This window comes from Loxodonta africana, chromosome 15, assembly GCF_030014295.1.
Source record: "Loxodonta africana isolate mLoxAfr1 chromosome 15, mLoxAfr1.hap2, whole genome shotgun sequence".
Lineage (NCBI taxonomy): Eukaryota > Metazoa > Chordata > Mammalia > Proboscidea > Elephantidae > Loxodonta > Loxodonta africana.
This window is the reverse complement of record NC_087356.1, coordinates 80,736,297-80,757,317: the sequence shown is the minus strand read 5'-3', so window position 1 is coordinate 80,757,317 and position 21,021 is coordinate 80,736,297. Positions and strand designations below refer to the sequence as shown.

The window sequence follows — 21,021 nt, the reverse complement described above, 5'->3', positions numbered from 1 at the left end:
ATACCGTTCACACATCTATGACCAAACTGATTTTTGGCAAGAATACTAAGTCCATTTGACAGGGAAGGAAGAATCTCTTCAATAAATGCTGTTGGGAAAATTGGATTCCCACATGCAGAAAAGTGAAACAGGATCCATGCCTCACGCCATACACAAAAGCAAGTTCAAAATGGGTTCAGGGCCTAAATATGAAAACTAAAACCATAAAATTGTTAGAAGAAAATGCAGAGGCAATGCTGCTGGGCCTAACTTTTAACAATGGATTACATATCTAATATAGTAACAAAAACACAACCAGCAAAAGACAATAAATAAACGAAACCTCATAAAAATTAAAAACTTCTGTTCATCAGGATTTTACCAAAGAAGTGAAAAGGTAAGCTACTGAATGGGAGAATATCTTTAGAAACTATGTATCAGATAAGAATTTCATAACCTAATTTCGACAATAACAAAAAGACAACCCAATCATAAAATGGGTAAAGGACTTGAACAGACATTTCACCAGAGGAGATTCAAATGGCCACCAAACACATGAAAAGATGCTTAACGTCATTAGCCATCCAAAAGAAAAAACACCCGCTGCCCTCGAGTCAATTACAACTCATAGTGACCCTACAGGACAGGGTAGAACTGCCCCATAGGGTTTTCAAGGACCGTCTGGTGGATTCGAACTGCCAACCTTTTGGTTAGCAACCACCGTACTTAACCACTATGCCACCAGAGTTTCCCCATTAGCCATCAGGGAGATGCAAATTACAACTACAACGAGTTATCATTTCAATCCCACTAGGACCGCTAAGAAAACACTGGTAGCACTCTGGTGGTGCGGTGGTTAAAGTTCGCTGCTAACCAAAATGTCGGCAGTTCAAATCCACCAGGCGCTCCTGGGAAACTCTATGGGCAGTTCTACTGTGTCCTATAGGGTCACTCTGAGTTGGAATAGACTTGACAGCAATGGGCTTGTTTTTATTTTATGACTGCTATTTACTATATAGAGGAAAAAATAAAATAACAATGTTGATGAGGATGTGGGGAGACTGGAACCTTAGCTGTTGCTAGAGGGAATGCAAAATGGCACAGCCATTGTGGAAAACAGTGTGGCAGTTCCTCAAAAAAAAGTAAAAATAGAACTACCACATGACCCAGCAATTCCACTGCCCCGTATATACCCAAAAGACTTGAGAGCAGAGACTCAAACAGATACTTGTACACCAATGTTCATTGCAGCACTACCTGGAAAAAAAAAAACCTGCTGCCATAGAGTCGGTATCAACTCATAGCAACTCTATAGGAGTAGAACTGCCCCATAGGGTTTCCAAGGAGAAGTTGGTGGGTTCACGCTGCTAACCTTTTGGTTAGCAGCCAAGCTGAGAGCCCTGGTGGTGCAATGGTTAAGAGCTACAGCTGCTAACCAAAAAGGTTCGCAGTTTGAATCCACCAGCCACTCCTTGGAAACACTATGGAGCAGTTCTACCCTGCCTACAGTGTCGCTATTAAGTCAGAATCAACTCCACAGTCAATGGGTTTGGGTTTTTTGGTATACCAGTCAGAATCAACTTGATGGCAGTGGGTTTGATTTTGGTTTGGTGGTTATAATCCCATTTGGGAATAGGGTTTTGTTATGTTAATGGAAATATTAGCGTTGGGTGCATTTTAAATCAATCTCTTTAGAGATTTAAAAGAGCAGATTAAGCAAGCAGCAAGCAAGCAGAGATGGAGGAAGATACATGCTACAAATGATGATCACTACCAGGAACCAAGAAACTGAAAAGAAAGACCTTCCTCCAGAGCCCACAGAGTGAGAAAGCCTTCCCCTAGAGCTATCGTCCTGAATTTGGACTTCTAGCCTTCTAAACTGTGAGAAAATAGTTGTTAAAGCCACCCACTTGTGATGTTTCTGTTATACGGCACTAAATAAGACAGAATTCTACTTAGCCAGTAAATGACACATGCTGCAATACGGACGGAGCTTGAAGACATTATACCAAGTGAAATAAATCAATCACAATAGGACAAATATTGTACAACCTCCCTTATATGAAAAGACAAGAACAGGCAAATGTATAGAGACCAAAGTTTATTAGCGGTTACCAGCGGGAGGAGGGAGGGAGAAAGGGAGAATTATTGCTTATGGAGTACTGAGGTTCAGGTTACGGTGATGGAAAAATAGCATTAAGGGTAGGGTTACACAGCCAATTGATGTAAATGCTGTCAATAAATAAGTTGTATACCTACAAAAAGTTGAACTGGCAAAAGTTGTGATAGATACATTGAGGACAACAACAACAACAAAAAGAGTAGCTGCCGAGGCTGCTTATGTACAACCAAACACCTCATGGGATTTGGTCCTTGGTTTGGAGGTTTAGGGTCATGGTTTCATGGGACATTTCGGTTAATTGGCCTAATAATGTGTTCAGTGCTTCTGTTCCACCTCCTAGTTTGTCGCATAGTGCCTGATGTCTTAAAAACTTGCAAGCAGCCATTCAAGGTACAATAATTAGTCTCTATTTGCCTGCAGCAACAGAGGAAAAGCAGAGTCAGGAAAAGGAGGAGGAAACGAATGTGCGGCTAATTGCCTCCATAAACAACTACTTCCTCTACCATGAGACCAGAAGAATTGGATGGTGCCCAGCTACTATTACTGAACATTTTGATTAAAGATCCCATAGAAGAATACTGATCAAAAGGGGAAAAATATAGAATAAAATTTCAAATTCTCATGGAATCCAAACTTTTAGGAGTTATAAAAAAAAAAAAAAAATAGAGGCTGGATAAACCCTTGAAACCAATATCCTGAGATAAGCTTTAAGCCTTAAGCCAAAAACATTCCCTGAAGTCTTCTTAAAACAAACAACAGTTTGGCTAAACTAGTAAAGAATGTCTACCTTGAGCATTGTGCTCTTTCAAGGTCTATCTATCTAGGATCAAACTAATAACAGTAACTTGAAAGATAGGAAACAGGGCAGTGAGTTTGTTAATGGAGAAGGAACAACTTAGAAAAGAAAGGTTAGAACAGCTGCACAACGTGAAGAATGTAATCAGTATCACTGAATTGCACATGTAGAAACTGTTGTATGTCCTGCTGTGGATACTCTCAACAAAAATAAATTATTTTTAAAAATCCATTTATGTGTTTAAAAGCTGGCGAATGGACAGCCTTTCTTCAAGAGTGTGAGAAGTGCACACTGCGGCAGAGACGACAGCTGCCCAACAAAGTCCCCTTTTCCCTTCTTCTTGGGCACAGAGTACATTCCTCAGGCTCCTTGCATTAAGAAGCAGTTAAACAACTAAGTTCTAGCTAACAGAATGTGAGCAAAAGTGTGTGCCACTTGTAGAGCTGGCCCGTAACAGCTGCCAAGCAATCCTCCAAGCTCTGTCTCAAACTCACTGGAATGGCAATGCCCAAAGCTGCCTTGGAAGCCATGCTGAAGTTGGCAGAAGTGCCACACGCCTCGTCCCTAGATGACTGCATGAAGTAGAGCATCCCCCTCACATTTTCCCAACCTGAAACTACCCTGGATGTCACGTGACCGTGGGGAAAAAAAAAACAAACGTCTATTGCAGTAAGCCAGTGTATCTGGAGGTATAGCAGTTTAGCTTATCCTGACTAATACAGGTACTAAATGACAATTCCACTAGAGCAGGACCTTGCTTCTGGATCTGCATGTGTATATTCGCGCACACACACACACACACACACTCACCTGCCTTACGGCCTCAGTTACACAAAACTGAGTTGGTCACACACCTCAGTTCATGGGAGACCATCGCTTTCATCCACGTTTCCCTTCTCCCATTTCATGCCCCATTTTATTCCTCCCACAGACCCCATCCTAGTAAGTTAAAACATAATCCTCCTTAAACACTAATGTGGCTTCGTGTGTTTAATTTACTTACCTAGCTTGCTATAAATCTCACTGTCATTTATTTTCCTCATCTGAGGTCTATCATGTTGTTAAATTCTTAACAGCTATTTTCTGACTGCTTTTTATAATATCCCATCATATGCATATAGCACATTTTACTTATCCATTCCCTTAGTGGTGGACATAAAAATTGCTTCCAGCTTTTTGCTACCCAAGCTATGCATAGATAAACATCCTTACATACAACTCCTTGTGGGTTTGTGCAAGTTTCTCTAAAGGTTGTAGCCAGGAGTGGAACTGCTTTCATGTAGGGTATGCACATACCTAATGTATTATCTGCTGCTGCGTAACAACTTACCCCAAAACTTAGTGCCCTAAGAAAAACAATAGCCCAAAAAATGAGAGCAAATATTTGCAAATCATGTCTCTGATAAGGAACTTGTATCCAGGGTATATAAGGAATTCTTACAACTCAACAAGAAAAAGACAATCCAAAGGATTTGAATAAACCTTTCTCCAAAGCAGATACACATCATTATCCATTAAAAAAACAAAAACCAAACCTGCTGCTGTAAGTTGATTCTGACTCATAGCGATCCTATGCAAATCAAAACCACACTTGACATCCACTAGGATGACTATAGTCAAAGACTGATAATAACAAGTGTTAGCAAGAACGTGAAGCAACTGCAACTCATATGCTGCTTTGGAAAGAGTTTGGCAGTTCATCAAAAAGTTAAACATGGAGTTACCACACAACCGAGTAATTCCACTCCCAGGTGTATACCCAAGAGAAATGAAAACACACATCCACACCAAAATTTGTGCATGAATGCACACTGCAACATTATTCATAATAGCCAAAAAATGGAAACAACTCAAATAGCCATCAACTGTTGTATGGATAAATAAAATATGGTATATCCACACAAGGGATGTACCATAAAAAGGAATGAAGTACCGACATATGAAGAGCCTGTAAACATCATAAGTGAAAGCAGCCAGACATGAAAGGTCACATATCGTATGATTCCACATGTATGAAATGTCCAGAAGATGCAAATCCAGAGACAGAAAATAGACTAGTGGTTACCTAGGGCTGAGGATACTGGGGGGAAGAGGGGAGTAACTGCTAATGTACCCACGGGGTGATGAAAAGTTCTAAAATTGATTGTGGTGATGGCTGTACAACTCTCTGAATATACTAAAAACCACTGGACTGTGCATTTAAAATGGGTGAATTGTACAGTATGTTAATTATATCTCCATAAAGCTGCTTTATTTATTTATTTTTAAAAACATCTATTAAATCACAGTTTCTGTGGGTCAAAAATTTGGATGCAGTTCTGCTGGGTGATTCTGGTCACGATCTCTCATGAGGTTGTGGTCAAGCTGTCACCCAGGGGCGTGGCCGTCTGAGGGCTTGAATGGAGCTGGAAGGTTCACTCCCAAGATGGCTCACTCACATGGCTGGCTGTTGGTGAGAGGCCTCAGTACTTCTCCACATGGGCCTCTCCAGAGGGCTGCTTGAGTGTCCTCACAACACAGCAGCTGGCTTCCCCCAAGGCAAGTGATCCAAGGTCTCAGAAGTCACACACCATCATTTCTAGTACATCCTATTGGTTACATAGGTCAGTCCTATTCATTGTGGGAAGAGACTATACAGGGGCTTGAGTATGAGGACACAGGGACCACTGGGGACCATTTGCAAAGCTAGCTACCGCACTTGATGATGAAAAGATGACGATAATGATAAGAGCTAAAAATTTTGTGATACTTATTATATATCAGGCACTGTTCTAAGTTCACAATAAACTTACTAGTTGGTACTATTACCTCTATTATATAAATGAAGAAACTAAGGTATAGAGAAGTTAAATGACTTACTAAAGGTCACACAGCTAGCAAATGACAAGCTGGGATTCAAACTTAGGCAGTACAGCTCCTGAGCCATACTCTTAAAAGGCATGACATATCGCATCCCAGATATTAATTTCAGTAAGTGTTGCCCATTGTTCTCCAGAATGGAGGCATCAACTGAAACTCCCCATGAGTTTTCATTCCCCATGAGAGTTCCAGTTTTTTTTTTTTTTGGCCTAACTAACAAAGTAGAAACTCATTAATGTTTTAATTTGCTTCTCTAATTGCTAATAAGGTTGAGAATTTCTTCATACACGAATGAGCTATTCTGATTTTCCATTTTGATTTTACCTATTCATATTCTTTGCCCATTTTTATTTTGTGTTTTCTTTTTCTTCCTGATTTGCAATTTTTTAAATAGTCAATCCCTTGTCAGTTTTGGAACCCTGGTGGCGTCACAGTTAAGAGCTCGGCTGCTAACCAAGAGGTTGGCAGTTCAAATCCACCAGTTGTGTTCCTTGGAAACCCTATGGGGCAGTATTACTCTGTCCTATAGGGTCACTATGAATCAGAATCTACTCAATGACAAGGTTTTGGTTTGTCAGTTTTAGACAGTGCAAATGTTTTCTCCTAATATGTACCATTAACTTCATCTATGGGATGCTTTCTCGAAGAGAAACATTTCATTTTAAAGCAGTCAAATCTATCCAATCTTACGGGTTGTGCACTGGGAATCTTAAAGGTCGGCAGTTCCAGTCCACTGGCTGCTCCTTGGAAACCCTATGAGGCAGTTTTTCTCTGTCCTATAGGGTCACCAACAGTCAGAATTGACTCCATGGCAAAGGGTTTTTTTTTGTTTGTTTGTTTCATCCTCACTCCAAGGTCAAAAGGACATTCTCCATTTTTCCCTATTACTGTTATTTTACCTTTCATTTAGGTCTTTAACTCCTCTGGAATTTATTTTGTTTTATATGGTATAAGGTATGGAGCCAACATTACTTTTGTTCATATAATAAGTCAATTTTCTGAGTACCACTAGCCATCTATTCCCCCACTAAATTGTGACACCACCTTTATCATACACCAAGTCTCCAAATATCCATGAGTCTATGCCTATGTCTAGCTTAGTATTAATTCTTGCCTTCTCAGAAAAGGCTCTATCACTGTGAAAGTTTTTATTTACAGTGCTTTCAAGATTAATGGACAGACAATCCAACCATCACCCCCAGGATCCTCAGGGGGTTCAATATAACTTGGGTCTTCCCAGAAACAAAATACCCAGTTAAGAGAATGACTTTAAAAAAATAAATGTATATGTTTATTAATTAAAAAAAGAAAAAAAAAACCTTACCAAGAACAAACCCTGGAGCACTGAGAATCAATACTTCCTCTGAAAGCAAGCAACAGCCAGTGTGGGCACACCTGAGAAATACAGGTGCCTCAGTCCAAACAGCAGACCCCAAATATTCTTCTGGGGTCAAAACTGGCACTCAACAAGTTGCTGGTTTACATGGGCCCCGATTATTAGCGCAGACAACTGTAACAGATGGATGTCTGGCTGCCCTATGCCCATTACTGCAACCCAGAGTTACCCCCACAGCCTCAGAAAAGTTACATATCCTCAACACTCCACTTGTAGGCAAGTTCCTCCACTGCCTTTTTGCTGGCAAGTCTGGCAAAGCGCTTCTGCTCAAATCCATTAGATCTGCAATCGAAAGAGATAAACTAATCAACCAAAACACTGAACTGAGCATTTATTAAAAAAGAAGGGTTTACAAGATAATGAATAGGGAGGAAAGTAAGGCAGTCTTGTGAAAATATTTAATACACGTGCAATACAAGCAAAAAGACAAAACTCATCCACTTATTAGTCCTTGTCCAGACCCTTCTCCCACTCTTTGACAACTAACTTTACCACTCTCTAAAGGTCCAGCTCATTCTCAGCTGCTGGGAACATTTCATAATTTATCCATTCATTAGACACATTTACTGAGTTCTTATTATGTACCAGGCACTGTGGCAGGCACTTATGAAAATGAGTATGACACAGCACCTGTCCAGGTATACTCGCAGACCAGCAGAGGAGAGACATTTAAACAAATAATTACAACAAAAAACACAAACTATGCTAGAAATATGTGTAGGGTACAGTCGGCACAGAGTGGGGATCTTACTCAGATTGGAGGGACAGCAAAAAGGTGACGTGAGGGATGGGCAAGAATAGTCAGAAACAGCTTCTTAGAGGTGGCCCCTAAGCTCTGTCTGAAGAGACTAACAGTTAACTAGAGGGCTGGAGATGGGGAGGGCCAAGGTTTGGGGGCATTTCAGGGGAGCCCAGCATGAGCAACAAGAGCAAAGGCACAAAAGTAAATAGTCTGGTATGTTCAGGGGACCAAAGGCAAACTGGTACGACTGGAGCCTGAAGTACGACAAAGCAAGCAGCATGAGACAAGCTGGAAAGGCAGGCGAAGGCCAAGTTATAATGAGCTTTGTAAATCATGGTAAAAAGCTTAGATTTCACCCTGTAGGGATGGGTTAAAGCAAGAGCATGAACTGCATCTCAAACAGATCACTCTGGGGGAGATCTGAGGCCAGTAAGTTACTGCAATGGTCCAGGCAACAGCTAATGAAGGCAATGATAAAGAAGAAGGAAAAAGGAAAGAGAGAAGACATAGGAGGCAAAATTAGGACTTAGTGATTGATCGGAAACCCTGGTGGCGTGGTGGTTAAGTGCTATGGCTTCTAACCAAAAGGTCTACAGTTTAAATCTACCAAGCTCTCCTTGGAAACTCTATGGGGCAGTTCTACTCTGTCCTATAGGGTCGCTATGAGTTGGAATCGACTCAATGGCAATGGGTTTAGTGATTGATCAGCTATAGAAGAGCAAAGGAGGAGGAGCTAAGTTTGACCCTCAGGTTAACAACCTGAGTGACTAGACGAATGAGGCTGCTTCCAACAGGACAGAGTACACAAGAATAGGAGCAGGTTAGAGCAGGGGAACATGACAAGTTCAGTTGTGAACATGCTGCATTTGAGGTGTCTCAAGTACACATCAGTAAAGAAATCCAACATGTAGCTAGATACACCAGACTGAGCTGGGAATACAGATTTGGGAATCATGTACATACAGGTATTGAAGGTATTACTAGGTAAGATTCAGCCAGACAGGGCACGTGGTGTGACAACAGCTAAGGGTTAAGGATGGAGTCCTGAGAAACACCAGTATTAAGAGGTGCTCGGAGGATGAGGAGCTCACAAAGGTGGCTGAGAAGTAATGATAAAACACCAGGAGAGTACAGTGTCATGGAAGTCAATAAAGGAGTGAGCTTTAAGGAGGTACTGAGTGGACTTCAAATTTCCTTCTAATTACTATGCATTCTCTTGTCCTATACTAAACTTCTTGAAAGAGCCTATATTCACTGTCTCTATTTCCTCACTTCCTACCTCATTACAACCTTGCTTTTGTATCCCTGTGCCATACAGTTAGCTCTCTTTCCGGTCATCAACAACCTTCCTTGTTGCCAAATGCCGCGAACTCCTTCCTCCTCGCAAATCAGCTACCGGATTTTGCCACCTCATTCCGTAACACTTCTCTGCTTCCTCTTCAACTCTTACTACATGTCACAGTTCAGACTTTCATTACCCCTAGCTTGACCTATTACGACAGCCTCATATCTGGTCTCCCTCCTTCCAAACTTCTGCTTTTCAAATCATCCACATTATTGTCACAATGATTCATCTACCGAAAATGCAGAGCTGGTTTTTAATCCTTCAGTGACGCCCCTTTACCTCTTCAATAAAGCCCAAATTCCTCACAAAGGCTTCCAAGGCCTTCCTTGAATGGGCCCCTGCCTACCTCTCCAGTCTATCTCATACAACTCCATTTCACACTTGATGCTAGCGAACACCAGCAAACTGCTTATGATTCCCCATAACACTAAGTTGTTCCATATCTTTACGACTTTGTACAAATAAGACTCTCTTCCTTAAGCATCCTTCTTATCAGGCCTTAGGACTCAGCTCATTCATCACCTCCTCTAAAAAGGGGCCCCTGACTATACCCTCCTAAGGCTGAATTTACTCTTCCTTCATGCTCCCAGATGGAGCTCTGATGGCACAGCGGTTAAGAGCTCTGTTGCTAACCAAAATGTTGGCAGTTCAAATTCACCAGCTTTGGAAACCCTATGGGGCAGTTCTACTTTGTCCTAAAATGCTATGAGTCAGAATTGACTCAACAGCGATGGGTTTGGTTTTTTTGTTTTGTGCTCCCAAAGCATCTTGAAAAGCCTCTAGAGTAACAGTCACCAAGTATCACTGAAATTTCTATTTGTTTTCTCCTCTAGATAGAAAGTGAGTTCCTGGGCTCAGGGACTGTCTCTCATTAATGGTTGAATCCCTGGAACCTAGTATATAGCTGCTTAAAGCTGCAATATTTATGCTAAGTGTTACTGAACTGATTGAGGTAACAGGCTTCCCTCTTTCCTAAGTCCTTCCCTAAGTGGGGAGTGGGGTAAGCAATGGAAGGCTTTAGGAGGAAGGGAAGCTTATTATGGATGGCACCATCTTCAACCTTGGAAGCACGCCTGGTATTCTAGAGCAGAGAGGAAGCCACTGTTTGTTGCCTTCTGAGAAATAAGTACTTGACAGAATCAACATTAACATGGCAAGACAAAGGACATACGACTAACAAATCAAAACTCAAACTGCAAGAGAATCGCGGCGGACTGAGCTTCGGGCTAGGGGATCAGGGGCCCAGGATTCTAATACCAGCTTTAGGTAGACTGCTTAATGTATTTGGCCTTAGTTTCCCTATTATAAATAATAGGGATTAGATTAATTGATCTTATGGGTTTTTCTGACTGTAACATATTATAGATGTGTCCTAGAAATGTTTGCTTATAGCTGGTTAAAGATTAGCAAAACTAGAAAACGTGATAAAGAATGAATAATCAAAGAAAGAGAATGAAAGAAAAAGTCTAGGAGAAAACAAGAATGAGTAGTGTAGGAGAGCAACTGGGAGAGATGAAAACAAATCAGACATGGGGGGTGGGGCGAACCTAGGTCAGACAGAGTTCTAAGTTTTGAGTCCAGGAATTAAAAAAAAAAAAGAATGAATTCAATGTAGTAGGGAACATCTTTAGAGTTGTCGCTATAAAAAGATCTGCTTTGAGCTACATAGCAAATCAGTGCTCTGAAAAAGCCTCCTGCTACCAAAGAGCTTATATACAGAGAGATGCAAACCAAACTGGTGAGCTGGCCTGTAACTAAAAAAAAAAGCACCCCAAAAATATCTGCCATCAAGAACCTTGGATGTTGATTGCTCTGGGAAGACAAAAGACAACGCCTTTATATCAGAAAAATACAGTAATTCTAAACTTGACACTACCTAATAATATATATGGATCAAAATATGTAATCCAAAACTGATATAATTACAAAGAGAAATTTATAAATCCAGAGTCGGGAGATCTCAGTAAACAGGTTAAAAAAAAAAAAAAAAAGGTGTTGGTGGGGAACATGTAGAAAATTTGTGCAATACAATTAACTAGCTTCAACTAATGAACATACACAGTACCTGTTACGGATTGAATTGTGTCCCCCAAAAATGTCTGTCAACTTGGCTAGGCCATGATTCCCAGTATTGTGTGGTTGTCCATCATTTTGTAATCTGATGTGATTATCCTATGTGTTGCAAATCCTCACCTCCATAATGCTAATGATGGAAACCCTGGTGGCGTAGTGGTTAAGTGCTATGGCTGCTAACCAAGAAGTCGGCAGTTCAAATCTGCCAGGTGCTCCTTGGAAACTCTATGGAGCAGTTCTACTCTGTCCTATAGGGTCGCTATGAGTCGGAATCAGCTCTACAGCAGTGGGATTTTTTTTGGTTATCATGTTAATGAGGCAGGATTAGAGTCAGTTATGTTAACGAAGCAGGGCTCAATCTACAGGATTAGGTTGTTATTTTGAGTCAATCTCTTTTGAGATATAAAAGAGAGAATCGAACAGAGAGGAAGGGGACCTCACGCCACCAAGAAAGCAGTGCTAGGAGTGGAGTGTGTCCTTTGGACCTGGGGTCCCTGTGCTGAGCAGCTTCTAGACCCGGGGAAGACTGATGACAAGGACCTTCTTCCAGAGCTGAAAGAGAGAGCTGATGCCCTGAATTTGGACTTCTAGCCTACTAGACTGTGAGAGAATAAACTTCTGTTTGTCGAAGCTATCCACTTGTGGTATGTCTGTTACGGCAGCACTAGATACCCAAGACACTTCCCAAATGTGAAAAACATGAACTGAACGATCAAGGAAGCTCAACATACCCAAAGCAGGATAAATACAAAGAAAACCACACCTCGTCACATCATAGTCAAACTGCTAAAAATTAAAGACAAAAAGAAAATCTTGAATGCAGCCAAAGAAAAACACATTACAATTAGGGAACAATGAAACAAATAAAGGCTGAAGGCTGACTTCTAATAAGAAATAATGGAAGCCAGAATACAAGGGAACATCTTTAAAGTGCTTAAAAAAGAAAATTGTCAAACCAAAGTTCTATATCCAGTGAACCAGCCTCCAAAAGAGGAGCCCTGGTGGTGCAGTGGTTACATGCTCAGCTGCTAACCAAAAGGTCAGTGGTTCAAACCCACCAGCTGCTCTCCCGAGAAAGATGTGGCAGTCTGCTCCCATAAAGCTATGGGGCAGTTCTACTCTGTCCTATATGGCTGAGTCGGAATCAACTCGATGGCAGTGCATTTGTTTTTGTTTTTTTTAATCCTTCAAAAATGAAGATAAGACTAAAGTCTCTACTCAGCAGAACTGTACCAATATCGATATGCTGGTTTTGATAATGTACTATGTTTATGTTATATACAGTAAAACCTGCAAGAGCCAGAACCTGTGTAAGGTGAAAACTTGTCAGAGAAGGAAAACTCAAGTATTTCCCACTAAAATGAGCAATAGAAAAGTGGTAAGACTGCCCCCTGTCAAAGGTGGAAAACTTGCAAGACCTAGAAAAATAAAGTAGTCCTGTAAGGTTCTGGCTCTCACAGGTTTTGCTGTATTATCATTGGGAGGATGTTGGGTGAAGGGTACACAGTTACACACGTACTATTTTTGCTACTTCTTGTGAGTCTAAACTTATTATTTCAAAATAAAAAGTTAAAAAAGGTGAAACAGACATTTTCAAATCAACAAAAACTGAGAGTTGGTCACCTGCAGATGTCCAAAGTAAGAAACGTTAAAAGAAATTCTTCAACAAAGAAGGAAGAGTACCAGAAATGGCAACTCTATAAGTATTAACAACTATATGTATTTTTTTCTTTTGTTCTCTTAGCTTCTTCAAAAGAAATCTAAGTGCAAAGTAAAAATATAACACCGTATTGTAGGATTCGTAATATTAAATGTAACATACATGACAACAATAGCCAAAAAACAGAGAGTAAATGGAACTATACTGTTTGAATATAACTATAAAGCTAAGTAGGCTGTGATGAAGTTACAGATATATACTGTTATACTCAGAGCGAACACTAAAACAAAACAAAAAGTGCAAAGACGTTTAGCGAAAAAGATCACAGAGCAATTACAACTGAATACAAAACTATATACCTAAAATCCAAAACACTAACGATGCCAAACGCTGGCAAGAATACGGAACAACAGGAACCCTCATTCATTGTTGGTGGGAATGTAAAATGGTACAGCCACTTTGAAAAACAGTTGGTAGTTTCTTATAAAGTTACATACAACCAAGCAATCGCGCACCCAGGTATTTAGTGAATTGAAAACTTATGTTCACTTAAATATCTACACACAAATGTTTACAGCAGCTTTATTCACAATCACTAAAACCTGGAAGCAACCAAGATGCCCTTCAACAGGTGAACAGATAAGCAAAATGTGGTACATCCACACAATGGAATACTGTTAAGTGATTAAAAAAAAAAAAAGAACAGAGAGACGGAGCCAAGATGGCAGAATAGACAGACGCTTCTGGCGAGCCCTCTTTACAACAAAGACCTGAAAAAAACAAGTGAAACGAGTATATTTATGACAAGCTAGGAGCCCTGAGCATCAAAGGCAAGCTTAGAAAACGAACTGAGAGGCCGGGGGAGGAAGAGACTGTTCAGAAGCAGAGAGGAGATACCAGACCTGACTCGCAGGGAGCCCTCAGGCACCATTCCCGGGGTGGTGGCGGTGGGCTGGTGCTAGTGTTTGGCTGCAGTTTCCTCAGGGAGAAGCAGACAGCCACACAGCCTACTCTCACCTCCAGAACCTGAGAAGATCAGTGTTCTCGGCAAAAGCTAAGTACTTGCGTATATTTTACCGCGCCCCTTCACCCTCAATCCTGCTTCAGCAGCTGAATTCCCGGGGCCTGAGACAGGTGCTGTCGAGCACCTAGAGCCATACTCCTGGCCTTGGGGAAGGAAAAAATTTGCATTTGGGGGAAAAGATAATTTGTCAGCTCCACTAACCGAGGGAGCTCAGGACAGAAGCGGCTCCTGTCCAGGCATAAACAGTCCATGGACTTTGAGCTCCTTTCCCCTCTGCATGGACCTGTGTGGGCCTATTTCAGGAGAATAGGACCTTGTTGGCAAACTTCAACTGTTTCAGTTGCGTGGTGGAGAGGTGGGTATTTAATGTTTGACATTGCTTTGCCTATTAAACAGGGTCCTCGGCTAGCCACATCAGAGGCCTAAGGACTGGTAGCTCCACTCAGGTCACCTAGCCACCCATGACAGGGGTCCAAGAATAACTGGTACCTCCCAGTCCTTACAACTAAAACACTGGGTGCCCATGGTCCTTCTGCAGAACCCACCCACCTGCAAGCTCTAGGGAACAGAGACACGCTTTCCTCAGAGACACTCAGGGGTCGGTTCTCAGCCCCCTGCCTTGTTCGGAGCGTGACCCCCTGCTGCAGATACCAGTATATACGCCAATCACCCCTGCCCCTCTAAGACTGTAGGACAGAGCCTGTAAAACACACTTGATGACCAGCTACCTGGAAACCTGAGCTGAATTCATACAAGAAAAGTGAATGGACTCCTAGACTGATATACCTGATAACAGCTCTAGCCATCTGGGGACAGGACATCAGAGCTCCAAAGGTGAAAATAATCAAGCTAGCTCACTAAAGCAACCCACTTGAGCATATCAAAACAAAAACAAAGCAAGAAGCTATGCCACAGTAAGCAATCATAAACTAATACAATAACTTATAGATGGCTCGGAGACAACAGTCAATATCAAGTCACATAAAGAAACAAACCATGATCACCTCCACAAACTCTCAAAACAAAGAATCCAGGGATCTTCTAGATGGAAGTGCATTCCTGGAATTACCAGAGGCAGACCATAAAAGATTAATATACAGAACCCTTCAAGACATCAGGAAGGAAATGAGGCAATACGCAGAACAAGCCAAGGAACACACACATAAAGCAATTGAAGAAATCAGAAAAAAAAAAAGAACAAGGTGTTGCTCTATGCAAGAACACGGATGAATCTTAAATGCGTTTTCCTAAGTGCAAGAAGTCAGACCCAAAAGGCTACATATGGTATGATTCCATTCACATGACATTCTGGAAAAGGCAAAACTACAGGTACAGAAAACAGATCAGTGGTTACGAGGGGTTGATGGAGGTGTGTGACTGACTAAAAGTGAGTTCATGGGGGAACTTTTAAGGTGATCGGTGGATGCATGATTCTGCATTTGTCAAATCTCATAAAACTGCATAGCATAAAGAGTGAATTTTAGTGTGTATGTAAACTATTAAAAAAAAAAAAAAATCAGCCAGGATGTCAGGGGATCCCAGGATAGAGAATGCAGACTGAGACAAATTAATCTAACTGTATTACAAACCTAAGAAATAACTGCACTGAACGGGGTGGAAGGATGAGAGGAAAAGAACTGACCTAAGTGACATTGGTAAATGGTGTTCTGACTGGAAACTAAAGACAGAGACACATGGAGCTGCACTTAAATGCTCTACTTTAGTTGGTAAATTTGTTTCTCTTTCTGAATTTCTCAATTCTGCAACTGTTTTACACGTATACCTGAGGTGAACAAAATGGATGGTAGACGGTGGACGCAAGGTTTCACAATGTTGGAAAGGGAAGTTATAGATAACCAAGAACAGAAGGTGGGACCAGATTAGTGTCAGAGATATCAATATGAACTCATGTTTAATACATACGTACATACATATGGATAGACACATAAACAACTATAGATATACATGTATACATGGGTTACTATGCATACATTACCTACCTCTGTCTGCTGAGAGGACCTAGAAGCAATGACACCCCAATAACAACAAGTACTTCTAGCAGCCATATCCTGATTTATAAATACCAATCTCCAATAAAAAGAACCAGGCTCCTTGGAGAAATGGCTGATACTAAGTCTGGGACAAGGAAAACAGAAAATGAGCCGGGAGAACCCTGTGGTACCAGAAAGTAAGGAAGTGCGCAAGAAAATAACTAAATAAAAGGTAGGAGCATGTCAAAGGAACACCTAAAAGAACTCTCAATTTCCAAAGCTGGAACAATCCAAGCAAAAAAAAAAATATGTGTATATATATATATATATATACATATATATATACATATATATATAGTGTATATATATATATATACACTACTGGATTGTAACCCAAAGTTTAAAATAAATATATATGAGTCCATACTGATATAAATGACTGAGTAAAAAAAATAAATAGGGAGGCGAAACAAATATTCCTTAGAGAAGAATTCCAAATAATATATGTAGATTCCCCCCGTAGGTCCCCTTTGGACTCAGTGGCTCGCTTCCACAGAATACAATATGAAAAGGGAAAAATAGTAACTTTACAATGAGAAACCTGTCAAATACTACCTTAATCAAGTGATCAAAGTTAATATCATATGGATATCACGTACCCTCTATGATAATATGATGAGCAGGGCATGTCACCACTGTGGTATTGTTTCCAAAAACCATAACCTCGGTCTAATCACAAGAAAAACATTAGACAAACTCAAATTTGAGGGACATTCTACAAAAAAATCTGATCATACTCCTCAAAACTGTCAAGGTCATGAAAAACAAAGAAAAAGATTGAGAAATTGTCATAGATCAGAAGAAACTAAGAAGACATGATAACTAAATGCAATGTGGTATCCTAGATTTGATCATGAAATAGAAAATGGACATTACAGGCAGTGCCCAGGTTACGGATGAGTTTAGTTCCTAATTCTGTCTTTAAGTCAAATTTGTATGTAAATTAGAACAGTTAGGCATCGTTCATATCTAATGTCAGTCAGTCAGATGTTTTGGTATACAGTAGATAGTGCACATTTCTACGCATAAAAAAATATTAAACATTTCCAGATACACTAAAACATCTTGAACGTAATACAGTAATAATAATAATGTTTTGATGTGCATCACAAAGTAATGCCCGCTTGTTATTACGAACCACTGTATATACCTCGAATTTTAATATAATAGACTTTAAAGGGGTTGGTTCATAATTACGGGTTGTACCTACGGCAGACGTTCATAACCCAGGGACTGACTGTAATGGAAAAACGAGTGAAATCCAAATAAAGTTTGAAACATTAATAAGGTACCAATGTTGGTGTCTTAATTTTGACCAAGGTACCATGGTGACAACATTAGGGGGAACTGCAACTGGGTGAGGAGTGTACGAAAACTCTTTGCATTATTTTTGCAATTCTGTGTAAATCTAAAATTATTCCAAAACAAAAGTTTATTAAAAAAAAAAGTTTTCAATTAACCCAAGAAGACAGGCTAGGAGGAACGGAAGAAACAAAAAACAGACAAGACAAATAGAAAAGAGCCAAATGGTAGACTTAAATTCAACCATATCACTAATCATATTAAACATAAATAAAGTAAAAGGCAGGGACTGTTAAATTGGATTGTAAAAAAAGCAACATACAAGCATATGCCATCTACAGTGATGCATTTTAAATCAGTCTACAAGAAAAATACGTTATATGAAAGATACAAACCGGATGAAAGTAAAAGCATAGAGAACTATGTTTCAGTCAAAGAATAAGCATAAGAAAGACGCAGTGGCTACATGATGTCAGATAAAATAGACTGGAACGTAAGGACCTTCCTAGAGGAAAAGTTGTTCATTTCATAATGATAAAATAGTTGATACAATAGGGAGACATGATAACTTAAATGGTAGGAACCTAATAACAGTTTCAAAGAATATGAAGCAAAACTAACAGAAGTAAAAGGAAAAACAACAAACCCTCAGTCATAGTTACAGATTTTAACACCCCTTCCTCAGTAACTGACAGAAGCAGGCCAAGGGGGGAAAATCGCCATATAGGGGATCTGAATGGAACTGTTAACCCAACTTGACCTAACTGACATTCATAAAACACTATACCCAACACGTGCAGAAAACACATTCTTGTCAAGTGCAAATGGAATATTCACTAAGGTAAACCACATACTGGGCCATAAAACCTGTCATAATAAATTTCAAAAGACACAAATATTACGGAGTATATTCTCTGAACACAATAGAATTAAATTAGAAATCAATAGCAGTGGGATACCTAGAAAAGCCCAAATATTTGAAGCTAAACAATGCACTCATAAATAACCCATGGATGAAAGAATAAAACCAAATGAGAAATTAGAAAATATTTTGAACAAAATCCAACATCCATTCCTGAAAAGGCTCTTAGCAAACTAGGAAAAAAAGGGTACTTCTCACTTGATAAAGAGTATCTACAAAAAGTTATAGCTTACAACATATTTAATGGTAAAAGACTGTTCTCCTCCTGAGATTAGGAACAAGGCAAGGATGTCTGCTCTACTTCTATTCAACATATACAATGGAAGTTCCAACTAGAACAAAAGACAAGAAAAAGAAACACAAGGCATCCGATTGGAAAGGAAGAAGTCAAACTGTCTTTGTTCACAGATGACATGATCACTAGGTAGAAAATCTGACGGAACCTAGAAAAAAGCTATTGTACAAAGTGAGCTTCACTTCAAGGAAAACAATTAACAGTATTTGTTACCAATGGGGAGAATTAAAGCTATAAAATAAATAAGAATTTTGGAAAACTTGTATCTGCCACCAAGAACTCTTCAGCTCCCCAGTACTTAAAGGCTTTTGGGATGAGATCAGAGGTGAGATCAACAAAGATGACTTTTTGATATTGTATTTGATATTGTACTGACTATGCCGTCAACTGTGTGGGTCGTAATAAATTATGGATCACATTTCGAAGAATGGGAATTCCAGAACACTTAATTGTGCTCATGTAGAACCTGTACATAGACTAAGAGGCTGTTGTTTGAACAGAACAAGAAGATGTTGCATGGCTTAAAATGAGCAAAGGTGTGCATCGGAGTTGTATCCTTTCACCGTATTTATTCATCTGTACGCTGAGCAAATAACCAGAGAAGCTCAGCTATATGAAAAAGAACACAACATCAGGACTAGAGGAAAACTCATTAAAAACCTGCAATATGCAGAGGACACAACCTTGCTGGCTGAAAGCATAGAGGACTGGAAGCAACTTACTGATGAAGATCAAAGACCACAGCCTCCAATATGGATTATACCTCAATATAAAGAAAACAAAGTATCACAACTGAACCAATAAGCAACTTCATGATAAACAGCGAAAATATTGAAGTTGTCAAGAATTTCATTTCACTTGGATCCACAATGAATGCCTATGGAAGGAAGCAGCAGTCAAGAAATCAAACAACATACTGCATTGGGCAAATCTGCTACAAAAGACCTCTTTGAAGTGCTTAAAAAGCAAAGATGTCACTCTGTGGACTAAGATGCGTCTGACCCAAGCCATGGTATTTTAAATTACCTCATGTGTATGTGACAGCTGAACAATGAATAAGGAAGACCGAAGAATTGATGCCTTTGAACTACGGTGTTGGTAAAGAATGCTGAATATACGACCAACTGCCAGAAAAACGAACAAATCTGTTTTGGAAGAAGTACACACAGAAAGCTCCTTAGGAGAGAGGATGGCAAGACTTTGTCTCATGTACTTTGGACATGTTATCAGGGGGGATCAGTCCCTGGAGGACATCATGCTTGGTAAAGTAGAGGGTCAGCGAAAAAGAGGAAGACCATCAATGAGATGGATTGACATAGTAGCTCCAACAATGGGCTCAAACATAGCAATGATTGTGAAGATGGTGCCGGACCAGGCAGTGTTTCATTCTGTTGTACCTGGGGTAGCTATGAATCAGAACCAATCTGATGGCACCTAACAACTACAACAACAACATAATGAAATATGTCAATATTTGGAAGGCCTGAGAAACTTGATGAACCAATATTTTCCAAATGACCAATGCATGACATTATAAATCATGTACTGGTAAAAGATCCATTCAAAGTCAAAACAGACCAATGGATTTTAATGTAACAGTATGAAAAATTCTTTGATACAGTTTAAGAGTCTACCTACAACTAACCTTTAGAAACTACCACCTGCTGAATTTTTTTTATAATATCAAAGAATATAACTAACTGTATGTGTGAGGCTGGATTTTCCTGCTATACTTCAACCAAACAACATACTGCAACACACTAAATGCAGAATCTAGCTGTTTTCTATTAATCCAGATGTGAATGAGATTTGCAAAAATGTAAATCAATGACATTCTTCTATTTTGTTTGGAAAACAGTTATTTTTCGTTAGAAAAAAACTATGTTAACATTCGATGGCCTTATTATTTTTAAGTGAATTCATTAACTTTTTAAATTTCTCATTTTTAATATGACAAATATTAGTACATATACTTTACATAAACAAAAGCTTTTTGGAGTCCTAAATAATTTTTAAGAGCATAAAGAGATTCTGAGACCAAAAAGTTAGAGAACTGCTGTGCTAGATGCTAGAGGCAAGAGCAGATGGGATCTAACATGTAAGTAGAGGGACTGACTTTGGTTAGGAGTACATATAGTTCATCCATGACAACAGACAGGAAAGAAGAATATGTGAGCACAGATGCTGCTAGGTGAACAGATGAGGTGGTAGGAGTCTTATGAGATGTTACAAGGGACTCACTACTAAAGCAGTGAAGAAAATTAAGGCTCAAGGGCAACATTTTAAAGCTACAACATATAGAAGGTTCCTAACCATCACCCATCCCCTCTAAACCTTAGAAAGTATCATTAGAAATGACCAACGTCAAAAACAAAGAGTGTCCTATGTGGACTTCCCGAGTTGTTTGTCCAAAGCTTTAAAAAAATATTTTGAAAGAAATTCTCGTAAAAAGACC

At 39.7% G+C, this 21,021-nt stretch overlaps 1 protein-coding gene across 1 annotated transcript in view; it reads right to left on the bottom strand.

The window, feature by feature from the left end:
- Positions 1-2,764: 2,764 nt before the first annotated feature.
- BUD13 (BUD13 homolog) overlaps positions 2,765-21,021 on the bottom strand; it is a 33,201-nt gene continuing 14,944 nt past the window's right edge. Inside the window, exon 10 of the mRNA XM_010597895.3 lies at positions 2,765-7,434. Coding sequence (XP_010596197.2) covers positions 7,341-7,434 — 94 coding nt within the window. The 3' untranslated portion in view covers positions 2,765-7,340. The remainder of the gene's footprint in view (positions 7,435-21,021) is intronic.